The sequence below is a fragment of the Sorex fumeus genome, unplaced genomic scaffold (assembly GCF_029834395.1).
Source record: "Sorex fumeus unplaced genomic scaffold, SorFum_2.1 ptg000054l, whole genome shotgun sequence".
Taxonomy (NCBI): domain Eukaryota; kingdom Metazoa; phylum Chordata; class Mammalia; order Eulipotyphla; family Soricidae; genus Sorex; species Sorex fumeus.
Window position 1 is genome coordinate 34,510,617 of NW_026606111.1, and position 13,439 is coordinate 34,524,055.

General features: G+C 40.1%; 1 protein-coding gene across 3 annotated transcripts in view; it reads left to right on the forward strand.

Moving 5' to 3' along the window:
- Nucleotides 1-13,439, forward strand: part of DSE (dermatan sulfate epimerase) — a 79,660-nt gene that overhangs the window by 52,761 nt on the left and 13,460 nt on the right. For all 3 annotated transcript variants that reach the window (XM_056125073.1, XM_056125075.1, XM_056125074.1), the window contains one exon: nucleotides 12,881-13,134. In XM_056125073.1, coding sequence (XP_055981048.1) covers nucleotides 12,881-13,134 — 254 coding nt within the window. The remainder of the gene's footprint in view (nucleotides 1-12,880; nucleotides 13,135-13,439) is intronic.

Below are 13,439 nucleotides of genomic sequence, written 5' to 3' on the forward strand. Positions count from 1 at the left end.
TAAATTGTATTTTTGAATAGGGAGTCCTCCCAAGCAGAGGTCAGGATACCCAGGGTCTGCTCTTGGGAAAGCTTTCACAGCAGTTGACAGGTCAATGTTAGGGCCTGGTAACATAGTGCTGCTTGTGACCAACAGTGCCAGAACGCATCAGGGCCACTCTGGTGGTGCTTGAGGTTCACCACAATATAGCAGGGTCACATCAGACTGTACTCTGGGGCCACATGGTACCACAATCAAACTCATGATACTTGCACATGCCAGACATATCCCTGAGCTGAGTCCCTATTTAATAATTTTTGTGTTTTGAAATACTTGCTCCTAAAATATACTAGAAAGCATATTTAAAAAATAGCACAGGTCAGTGATTATCATTAATCTAAATGTAATATAACTATCGTAAAACTAAAATATAGATTATTATCTAGGTTTCTAGAGTTGAGTGAAGTAAATTCTGTAACATATTATTTCCTATTTGTGTCTAGGATTAAAATCTGCCAGAGTTCATTAACTGCTTTAAACAGGCAGCTTTCAAGGGTAAGAGGGAGAGTATAGGGTTCTATTAGTAAAGGGTGTGCCTTACCCTGTTTCAAACCCTGGTACTGCCTGGTTTTCTGAGCTTTGCCAGGAATAGCACTCCCTAGAAGAGTAGTATTCAGAATAAATGGGATTAACCACATATTTGGGCTGCAGAAAGATGCTTTGTATTTATCACAGGAAGTTCTCCTAATTTCACATTGTTTTACACCATGGAGACAATATTTGGCATTTTTTGGCTCCTAGACATATTAATATCTGTTTCTTACACATATCACTCCCTAGCACATACACATTCCTATTGTTCAGTCTTAAAATAGAGCCATTTTGTGATTTTTAATTAGTTGATCACTAAATGCCTGTTTTTTTAAAAAAATTATTGCATATCCACGAGATAGACCATTACAAAGCTGCAAAGCTGTTTATGATTGGGTTTTAGTCCCACAATGATCCAACACTGATCTCTCTACCGGTGCATACCTCCCACCACCAATGTCCCTCATCTCCCTCCTACCATCACTCAACACCCCCTGTACCAGCCTGCTTCTATGGCAGGCAACTCTCTCTCTCTCTCTCTCTCTCTCTCTCTCTCTCTCTCGTTATGATTAGCAATACAGGTCCTAAGAGGTTTTTGAGTTTGTTCAGGGTAATCACTATTTTTATCAGGAAGGTAGTCTGGAGTAGCTTTTTTTTTTAACTGAGTGGCAGCTTTGGGGTGTGGATGTGACTGCTGAGGCTTCAGAAAGTATAGGGAGGTGGGGGGAAGTAGCACCCTGAGAAAGCCTCAAGATTTCACTCACAAAACCCACATACCCGAATTTTCAGCAGATTATATCTCAGTGAGGTCCATCCCAAGATGGTGGAGTCTGGCTGGGGGCATGGAGGTGATTTTGGGTTATGGAAGCAAAGGGCTGGTAGGGGCTCTGTTTGGGCAGATACCAGGCTGAACCGCGCCCCCGCCCCCTCGATTTGCCCTGGTCTGTTCAACCTTACTTGTATTCGAGATTACTGTGGCTTTTGATCTCTTTTGAGTTTTATGGGTTTAAGTTTAAATTTAGTTATGGGTCTCTGATAAATAAGCCAACAAATGAACATGTTAGTTGAGCCAGAGGTGGTTTGTGGGTGTGGCTCCCAAATTCCTAGCTTTTAACCATTTAATTTCTTGGGAACCCTGTTTCCAAGTTGTTGGGGTCCGGCCAGAGGCACAGTGACAATTTTGGGATATCAGGAAGACTGAAGGTACTGCCAGTCTGCTGATGCACTTTCCCTGAGGATACCGGGTACTGCTTGACCTGCTGGTGGCACTATACCCCCATTAAGTGGTTATTTTAACGTGAAAAAAGATGATGGTACATTGCACTCATTGCTCTTCAATTTGTGAACAGCTTTTTTTTTTCTTTAGGATTCATTATAGTTTTCTTGTTTTATTTGCTTAGTTTTATATACATTTATCTCTAGTTACCAGACACTCGATTCTTGTCTCAATTCACTCAAGTGAAACTTCTAAATAAGACTATATTCTTAAGTATTTGGCTAGAGCCTTGTGACTTGCTATCTCTATCTGCACAGCTGTGATCTTGCCATCCTTTCCTTTGTTGTGTGGATCCATGCACCGGGGTCTGGGGTGGAAATGGTTCTTTACATTTCAGGGTTGAGAATTTACTTTCCTTGGAGATGTCTTGATATATAATCAATTTTTATTTTCTCATAGTCTAACCTTTATAGAGTTGTTCCCAAGTAGGGAACAAAGTATATTTTAAAAAGGTAAAGCTCCTTTCCTATTTCTGTGTACTTTGGCTCTTCACTAGCTTAAGGGTCAGAAGGTTCTGAACTTATGGGTTCAGTCCCACCAGTTCCTAGACCAATTCCACTGGGAACAGTATATTTCTCTGAACTTATTCGAGTGAAGAAGGTTATGTTAGGGATTCTATAAGAGTGGTATCTCTTGTCTCTTGTGTAGAACCCTAAACATTCACAATAACATAAGGCTATAATAGATATTCTAATGTCTTTCCTCATGTGCACCACATATCCACACCTCATGCCTTATTTCTGTCATAGTGCCATAACTGGCAGAGCTTGGAAACTTGTTCTATATTTTAGCACCAGTGTACTTTGACTTCTTGTAGCTCTGCTAAAGCTTTTACTTTCTTATGGCTAAATTGTTCTTTAAAACCTGGTGATTTTCTTTGCAAATACATTTACTTTCCTTTGCCATGAAGAAGTTAAAACAATTCTAAATTGAGATAATTCTGGTTTCCATCATTGGTTCCACCATTTAACTTTGTGATCTTGCACAAATAAGTTTCCAGTACAAATATTATCTTTACAATCTATAAAATGGGGGTGTAAAACATAATAAGGCATTTGAAAATTAAATGAAGTAATTAGAGGACTTGGCACATATTAAGAGATTAATTAATGTGAAATACAACCTCTCTCTTTTCTCCCAAGTACAAATAGTGAATTCTGTTTGACGATGCTAATGCTGCTCCTTAACCACCTGATCAAACACCTGGAATATGAACACCAAGCAAAACTTGACTTTAGTTGATAATACCATCTTTGGTTAGTGGCCACCCATGCAGAGACTACTGCAATAGCTCTATATTGCAAGATTATTCTGTTCTGCAAAGCACTTCCAAGGCTTCACAGGTGAGGCCACCTTAGGTTAGAAATCCTTTTTTTTTTGCTAAATTTTACAAAAATTACTTATAAAATTTAACATATTATCGACATCTAACGTTTGTGGTAAATTTTCACTTTTTATTTACCCGGGGGCAGAAAAAGATGAATCATAGTTGCCATTAGTCATGTTTTTAAAAGCATGGGTAATTGCAGCTACAGCTATTAGAAGTTACTTCTAAACATGCAAAGGCATTTGGTTGGAACCCAAATGACTTTCTATTAGATTAGTTACTGCCTTCAGTACTTTAGAATGAATAGACGAAGCATTCAAAAAAAATAGTGCTTAAAATAGAACTGCATATTTTGGTGATGCGACATGTACACATTGTCGGCAGAGGAGTGTTGATGTGCTGTATACACAGCTGCAGTGGAGCTGGAAAATAGGAAGTTGGTGCTGCACTGTCTCATGAAGTTTGCACTTGGCAATTCTCAGAGTTCATCTCTGTGTTCCACATTTCAGTTAAACACATATTTTAAAGCTTGTTTCACTTTCTTTTAAATTAGTGCTTTTATAGTACAGTAGTGTACTATAAAAGCAACAGTACTAGATTGTTACTAGTACTATCGATACTAGTAACTATCGATACTAGTACTATGGATACTAGTACTATCGATAGCACAGCGGGTAGGGCGTTCGCCTTACAAGCGGCCAACATGGCCGACCCGAGTTCGATTCCTCCGCCCCTCTCGGAGAGCCCGGCAAGCTACCGAGAGTATTCGATATGCCAGACACAGTAACAACAAAGTCTCCAATGGAGACGTTACTGGGCCCGCTCGAGCAAGGACGATCAACGGGAGGGCCTTTACTTTACTTTACTTTCTAGATTGTAAGTAATAGTGCTAGGTATCACTCCAGCCGATAGCACAGGAGGTAGGGCGTTTGCCTTGCATGTGGCTGACCCAGGTTCGATTCCTCCATCTCTCTTGGAGAGCCTGGCAAGCTACCGAGGTATCCCGCCCACATGGTAGAGCCTGGCAAGTTCCCTGTGGCGCATTCGATATGCCAAAAAACAGTAACAACAAGTCTCACAATGGGGACATTATTAGTGTCTGCTTGAGCAAATCGATGGACAATGGGAGGATAGCGCTACAAGCTACAGTGCTACAGTGCTAGATACTAAGTAATAATACTAGGTAGTAAACAATAGTAATAGGTAGGGTGCTTGCCTGGCATGAGGCAGACCAGGGTTCTATCCCAGATGGCCCAGTCTATGCCAGGAGTGATCCCTGAGCACAACTGGGTGTGACCCCAAAACCAAACAAAAGCATGTGTTTTTATAAATTCAAAAATAAATGTTTTTAAAAAATGTACTTTTATCATGTGAGATATTTTCTGCCTGAGTTTTAAACATGAATCTTCTATTTCATGGATTTACTAAGATAAGCATTTCACAGGTTTATGAAACTACATGTTATCTCAAATTGAGAGAGGAACAAAAAATTGAGTTCCGTTGATCTGGGGGTAGAGATAATAAATAGAAGTAGAGGTTCCCAGACTTATCAATACGGCCATCCTCCCCCTTTTCACAGAAACAATCATTCAGCACCTACCTGGAAATCTACCATATTTAAGTGAATATGCTGAAAGTGCCTTCTGATTGACCCCAAGGCTACTGCTGCCGCCCTAGAGACCTCTAGTGCCTTCTAATGGGATAGTGCCACCCACTTTGGGAAATAACGCAGTCGAGTCTTACTTAAGTATACTTAAAACCACTCTTATTTTTTCTTGAATGCTCATATTTTGTCATTGGCAGCACAGGCTTTCGATCTTTCTAGAACAGGGAAGTTCTTTTGTTAATGTTCAAGAAAACTTTCACTTGAGTCCTGAAGTAAAAGTGAATAAAACTGCAAATAGCACTCAATTCAAGGCCCAATTTCTTTGTCTCATGACAGTTAATTTTCTTTGTTCCCATTTATTTTTTTTTAAAGTACAAAACAATTTTAAAGTTTAGCATCAGGAAAGGCAATAGAATTATCAGAGATGTTTGGTGCCTCTACTTGGATTCCTGCTAAGGGGCCAACGTTTGGGATTGGAGGCCTTTACTCTCCAGAAGTACTTGGTGGGGGTGGTCCCAGTGGTGTTTTATCGGGAGGTGGGACTGAGAGTTAAATGCTAGGTCTGAGCAATGTGATACTGCTGGAACCAAGTGGTGCTAGGAAGTGGGGAGTATGTGATGCTGGGCACGAACCCCAGGGACTTGCACAGGCACTGCCTCTCTTTGAACCATTTCCCCAGGTCTGGTGCCAGTATTCTTAGCTCTGCATTTTTAATTTTTTTAACATCAGTGCAAATATCATATAATGATATCTTTGACCTTATTATTGTCAAAATGGTTTTTGCTCATTGGTTTTCCTAAAAGTGTCTCAGAGACCAGACCCCAGAGGTGCAGAGATATGCTTTATTTTTTTTTTAAATAATGTAGGAGTACTGCTATTTGTTCAACCATTGATTAAGCTGATTGAATTGGGCATGAACTCCATATTACTTTTTTATTTTATTGTATCACCATGAGATAGAGTTGCAAAGCTTTCATGTTTGAGATTCAGCCATACAGTGATGAAACACCCATCCCTCCACTACTTCACATTTTCCACCACCAGTATCCCAAGTATCACCCACCGACCCCCACAAACACACATCGCAGTCCTCACCCTGCCTCTATGGCAGACAATTTCTCCAATACTCTCTCTCTAATTTGGGGCATTAATTTTGCTCGAATTTTCCCACCACCATTCAAGCCTATCTGCCAGGGACAGATACTAGATAATATATTTTCCAGAGCTCATTTTGAATATCATGAGAGCTCACGTGGGTGCAATTGTAAATGCAAATTTCTAGATTATAAATGTTGGGTTCCAAAGACATCTCTATATGGCACTAATTCATTTTGGGATTATATTGGGGGCCTCTGGGTCAGGGCTGTTGGTGCACTAAGATGGCATCGGGAGGCAAATTGTGGGTGTGACAGCCAGTCTTCTGGGCAGGTGGTGACCCGGGGAGGGACAGCCCAGGTCCTCTGCCACCATGTGGTCTGGAGATCTAGTCCTGAACCCGCATACCTGAGCCTTGCTTTGAAAGCTCTGGGTCACCGGGATTCCATCAGGAGTAGGCGGGGAGACTGCACCTGCTCCATGTGGGGTGCCCCAGTGATACTGGCTCGTTTTGGGGCCTGGAGAGATCTACGGTGCTGTGGTGTCATCTGGGACTTGCTGCTGTGTCTCTGGACCAGGGCTGTTGGTGAGCTAAGATGGCGCCCGGAGGCTAATTGTGGAGATGACAGCCAGTCTTCTGGGCAGGCAGGAACCCGAGGAGGAACAGCCCAGGTCCCCTGCCGCCATGCAGCCTGGAGATGTAGTCCTGGAACCAACATACTTGGGCCTTGCTTGTAGAAGCTCTTGGTCACCAGGATTCCATCTGGAGTAGGTGAGACTGCACCTGCTCCATCTGGGGTGCCCCAGTGATGTTGGCTTGGTATGGGGCCCGGAGAGATCTTTGGCACTATGGTGGTGTCTTCTGGGACTTGCTGCTGTGTCTCTGAGACAGGGCTGTTGGTGCGCTAAGACCTACATTACAAAATTTTCAGCAGATTATATCTTGGTGAGGTCCATCCTGAGACAGTGAAGTAAAGCTTAGGGTACAGTGGCAATTTTGGATTGTGGAAGGAAGTGGCTGCTGGGGACTCTGCTTGGGCGGGCACAGGGCACCACGCCCCCTCCAATTTACTCCAGACTGTTCAGTCATGTATGGGTCTGAGCTTAAGTGTGGCTTTTGATCTCTTTTGAAATTTATTTAAGGGTCTCTGAGGCAAGGCCAATAGTAGATCTTACAGGGTGGCGCTGGAGTTGGTTCATGGAGGTGGCTGCCAGTTCTTCCATGTGTATTGGGAAGTGGGGAAGGTAGCCATCCCAACTCTGAGTAAGCTTGTATAACTGAGCTGGAGGTGGTGTGTGGGTGTAACTCTCACATACCTAACTTTTGGCCGCTTAATTTCTTGGCAAACTTAATCCCAAGTTGTTGAGGTCTGGCCAAAGGCACAGCAGCAATTTTGGGGTATCAGGAAGCCTGAAGGTAACATCAGGCTGCTGATAAACTTGCCCACAGGTACAGGTTGACCTGTTGGCAGCACCATACCCCTGACAGATTTGCTTTAAAAACAACTTTCTGTGGGTAAAATGTGTAGTTTATAAAATGTGAAACAGTAGAAATTGTACAAATTCTCCTAACTTCCTTTAACTTGTCAGTGATATTAATCTCCATTCATAAAATACTGAATGCCAGCAGTAGGCTTGTAGGTATCCGTAGAAGTAGACTTTCATTTCTGTTCCACCAGAAAATTAGGCGCTTAAGCAAATTAGTTGTCTTTGTTCTCAAACTGGTTGGTGCCAATTATTAATACCTGTAATTACATAAATTTAATAGTATTATGTAAATAGAATAAGTATGTGTTCAAAAGAAAAAGAATTAATGTCCTAAAGCCACCTTAAATACTTTGGAATAACTTCTGTAAAAATATTGCTTTTATAATTTAATGTAGGCGAAATTTATAAAAGTTAAGGTAAGCACTAAAAATATGAGAGGAGTCCACATTTTCTCATAAGTATATTTAATTTCTTTCTATATAATAAATAAAACTGACTGGAAATTATAATAATGTATTATGTATACACTCTGGAGGAAGAAGCCATGAAACTTTAATCTGTAGAGATATATTTATTCAAATAAATGATTTTTCATGCACCTTCAAAAGATTAGTAGATGTTTATACATATATATTTTTTAAGCTGAAATAAAATTTAAAATGAATATGTGCATCATTCTTTAAAAGAACCCTATCTAGAGGACCACCAGAAAGATAGTACAGCGAATTAGGAGCTTGCCTTGTATGTGCTGACCCAAGTTTTATCCCTGGCACCCCGTGTGATCCCTCAAGACTGCAAGGACTGGTCCCTGATCTAAGAGCCAGGAGTAAGCCCTGAGCAAAGCCAGATGTGGCCCCCAAACCAAAAAATTTTTAATTGTTTTTATTTCATTTAGTTAACTATTTTAATAAATTAATCAGTCGCTAGTCAGGATTGTATTGAATATATTATTTCTTTGCTGTCATCCATAAGCTGGAAATTGATTTTCTTTGCTTTCTCTGACAACAAAATATGGCCTCTTCCTTTATTGCACTCATGCAAGATTGTTCTGGTTAAGATGCAAATAATGGAAAAAAAAAGGGATAAGATAAGGGTCAGTGGTTAAAACTAACCACAAGTGTGTGTGGAGCTGAGGGTTGGTAAATAGCAAAGGGCCAATGCAGGCCCCCTCCCACGATATTAGATAATGTTTTATAAACATAGCTATTACATGTTATATTTCTTAATGATAATAAGAAATGAATGATTCTGAAGTACCAAAAACTTTTTATTAGTATGTTAATTTTTTTTGTTGAATTGAAGAAAGCTATGTGGAAAATTTCCCAGAAATTCACATACTATTTCTTGAGTATCAAGAAGCACTCTAAGTGAGTTTAGATAAATACTACAAGTCCAGGTTTGTTAGATGACATTAATTCAGAGATTTTGCTTGACTATTGTGTATGCTGTCATTTACAAAGGCACCAGTACATAGGTAAGTACACAAGGAAGGGACACAAATGACTCGGATTTTTTTCTTAGCACACTGATCATCATGAATAAATGAAGGCACTAGTATGTTTCTAACTCCCTAGCAGTGAACTTGTGGCATGAATTGTTTTCACCCCTGGCAAAGAGAATTAATTCCCACTCTATTTTGTTTACACTCAGACCCCACACACCAGTGAACAGATTGGCAGATAGCTTTATTTGTGATCAAATAGTAGTTAAGAAACTCGTCATTCTTAGTCTTTTAAATGCTAGGCTGTATCTCCAACATGGCTAACTAAGCTCTGAAATGCCAAGATGTTCCTTAAAATTCCTGATCCCATGATTATCACAATGTTATTGTCAATAGTGACCCCATTTTAGAAGCTTGTCTCCTCACTTTTTCTTTCTCTCCAAAAATATTTATTAAAAGTTCTTTTGGAGAGTTAAGGATCCCATAGAGAGAGAGAGAGAGAGAGAGAGAGAGAGAGAGAGAGAGAGAGAGAGAAATCAAGGGAAAGAGAGAAATCAACATATACCAGATGGTCTTACCTTTTGTGATGTATAGAGAAACTAATTAAGGGAATAGATAGTAGAAGATAATAAGATGATAAGAAACCCTTGACCTTTCATAACAAGCACATTACCAAGAAGCTGGGGGGAAGAAATGAGGGAGGGGAGAGAGTTGGACTTGAAGTGACAAAAAGCCAGTGGTGAAGGGTCTTGGGTAGTGGATGAAAGTGCAATAACTTTTTTTTTTTTCTTCTTGGGTCACACCCAGCGATGCTCAGGAATTACCTAGTGGTGTTCGGGAGACCATATGGGATGCTGGGAATCGAACCTGGGTAGACTGTGTGCAAGGCAAATGCCCTACTGGCTGTTCTATTGCTCCAGCCCCAAAAGTGCAGTAACTTTGTATATCAAAACAATAAACATTATTTTTTGCATTCTTACAAGCATTTTACCTAAGCTACAATAAAACTTTAAAGAGGGATGATAGAGGGGGCGAAACTCAACTGCAGTTATAGAACTTAAATTCGAGGAAGGATTAGGTATATGTTTATATTCATGTATCACTGTATCACTGTATCACTGTCATCCCGTTGTTCATTGATTTGCTCGAGCGGGTTCCAGTAACATCTCCATTCGTCCCTGTTACGTGTTAGTGTAGCCTGATGGCATATTGAGGACTCTTATATATTCATATATATCTAAGTTTATGTGTGTACTTACAGATATGCATATACATGTACAAATGTACATGCCAAGTGGACAAAAGTGAGGAAAAGAAAAAAATTTGAAGAGGAATGATGTTGAGATCCTAGCAGAGAAGGATTTGCTAAGATAACTTCCTTCAACTCCTCATGGGAGAACACTATCTAGAAGAGTTAGTAGTCTCTCAGAAAGTTTTAAAAATATTTTATTACATTTTAGGCACTGGATTTTATAAAACTGTTATTAATAGATTTCATACATGAAACACCTGCCACCAGCATCCCAGTGTCGCCACCCCACCCCAACACTATTGTAAGCTTCCTACTAGAGACCAGTTTTCAGTTTCTTTTTGCTTTAAGTTTTGAATTATTCTTAAACTGAGGCCTGTGTGATTTGTAAAGGGTGAAAGGGGGGGTGGTGAATATCGCGTTTTAATCTTGAATAACTGTCCCCTCGTTGTTCATCGATTTGCTCGAGTGGGCCCAGTAACATCTCCATTGTGAGACTTGTTATTACTGTGTTTGGCATATCAAATACGGCATGGAGAGCTTGCCAGGCTTTGCCATTCAGGTGAGATACTCTCGGTAGCTTGCTGGGCTTTCTGACAGCGGTGGAGGGATCAAACTTGGGTCGGAACCCTGTAACTGTAACAGATCTTTTCATGTTCATTGCAATTATTGTGGACTTTTCACAACATTATATCCATCACTACTTTCAAATTATATTAAGGACTGATGTTAAAGAAATAACTCAGGTGGTAAAGAACAAGCAATGCATATGTGAGAACCTGAATTCAATTCCAGCACTACATGATGATCTCAATACCGCCAAATATAGCTCTGGTGGTCCCCAACCATCTCTAATCACTGCTCCTCTGCTAGGAGACACAGTGTGTGTGTATGTCTGTGTGTGCGTGTGCCTCCTTATTTAAAAAATTATAGTGACTGGGCTTGAGAGGTAGTCCAGCACATAGGCCATTGTCATGTACGCAGCTGACCCAGGTTCCATCTTCAGCATCTCACATGGTCCCCTGAGCCTGCCAGGAGTGATTCCTGAACACAAAGCCAGCACAGACTTAAACCCTGGAACAAATAGGATGTAGCCAAAAAAAAAAAGCAAATTTAAAAAATTTTGGTGACAGCTATTCCTTTTGTTCAATATTATTCTCTTATACCATAACAAAGACAATATAATTAAAAATGTATATGTGTTGAATTAAATTTCAAAGTAATAGGTTTCCTAATATATCCCTAAGTATTATGTCTTAAGATTATGTTTTAAAACAGGGTGGAAGAAGTAGTACAACAGGTAAAGTGCTTGCCTTGCACACAGCTGACCTGGGTTTCTTCCCCAACACCACATATGTTCATCTGAGCACTGTTAGGAATGATCCCTGAGCACAGAGTCAGGAGTAAGCACAAATGTATGTGGCCCAAACTCCTCAAAAGAACTCTAAGACATATATTTAAACATATGGAAAAAAAGGCTAATATTGCACTAGATTGCAAGTGGCTCATGGCATAGAAATATTAAGCTTTAATTTAATCCCTGGTTGAAAGCTCTCTTCCACCTCCAAAAAATAAAACACACTCACCATTTATTTCCCCTCTTAGAATTTACTCAAATACATCCTGAACAGAGGGGAGGGTTTTCTGGATAATTTCATAAGTGTGACTGTAAAATATCATTTTTAGCATCCTGTTTAATACAGTCCTCACACTATTAAAGCCCTTGCAAACAGTGTAGCAAGTCAAATATCTTTTGATTCTTAAAAGACAACAATTTAATACCTTATAGATCCTCATTTACATTTCTGTGAAAGATAGTGAACTTTAAAGGTGGTGCTGTTCATTGCATAAGAATAAGGTTTATACATCTGAGTTAAAATCTGCTCATTTCACTCACTTATTTCCAGTTTTTAGCCACTCTATTTATCATGATTTTATCTCTCTATTTTTCACTCTCAATCAGGGGGTCCAGATTGAGAGACCTTTTAGCTCTGTGTTCACCTTGATCAGTTTATAGAAATAAGATGGAATGTTAATGCTTGACTGTTTTTTGTGGGGGAGGGGGTGGATGGGACATCCTGAGTAAGTGCTCAGGGCTTACTCCTGGCTTTGTGCTCATGGATCACTCTTGGCAGTGCTCAGGAGACCGTAAGTGGTTCCGAGGATCAAACTAGGGTTAGCCATGTGCGAAGCCAGTGCCTTAATCTCTGTGATCTCTTCAGATCCCTGTTTTTAGTTTTAGCAAGGCAATTGTAAGAATAGAACTACAGATCTCTTATGGGAGGGTAGGCACTAATTAAATGATGTGACAAAGATTTTTTTATGCTTCTACCTGTCATGTGTTTTATATTTCATTTTTGGGGGGGAAGGGGGAGTCACACCTGGTGATGCACAAGGGTTACTCCTGGCTCTGCATTCAGGAATTACTCCTGGTGGTGTTCAGGGGACCATATGGGATGCTGGGAATTGAACTCGGGTGGGCTGCGTGCAAGGCAAACACCCTAACCGCTATGCTCCAGCCCCTGTTTTATATTTCTTCAAATATATTCTATTACCTTTCATCTAGAGTAAAAGCTGGAAAGTGAAAAAAATTCTCAGCATCTTTATGTTGTCAGAAGCTGGAGAGAGCAAAGCATTAAGTCTGTAATTTTCACATTAGACAAATTTGGTGCCATGTTTAATATGGAGGGAAGTTGATTCTGTGTCATTAAAACTCTTGAATCATATCTTCAATGTGTCCTTTTGTTTTGGGAAATAGACACTTTAAAAATGTGATGAAAGCTGTACGCCTTCTTATGCTTACTTGCGTGGCTTATTTTCCTTTGTAGGTTGGTGAAAGATGCTCCTTGGGATGAAGTCCCACTTGCTCACTCCTTGGTTGGTTTTGCCACTGCCTATGACTTCTTGTACAACTACCTGAGCAAGACACAACAAGAAAAGTTTCTTGAAGTGATTGCCAATGCCTCGGGATATATGTATGAAACTTCATACAGGAGAGGATGGGGATTTCAGTACCTGCACAATCACCAGCCCACCAACTGCATGGCTTTGCTCACAGGAAGCCTAATTCTTATGAATCAAGGTATGTGTGAATAAAATCAAGGGAATGCCCTAGCTAATATCAGTTGTATTTGCCATGTTGTGAGCAAAGAATTTTTATTACTGGCCTTAGAACATGTTCATACTTGGGTCCTAATTAAGTCTATGAGATGAAACAATATCTAGGGCATCTCTTAGAGAATTGAGAGACATCTCATTCCTCCAGTTACATTAGCCTGAAGGTTATTTAATTATGAGTTTTGATTTCTCACAAACCATTCATTACAGCATAGGTCAGTGGTAAATAGTCTCTTTTCCAAAGCATTTGACAGTGAAGACATCTACCCT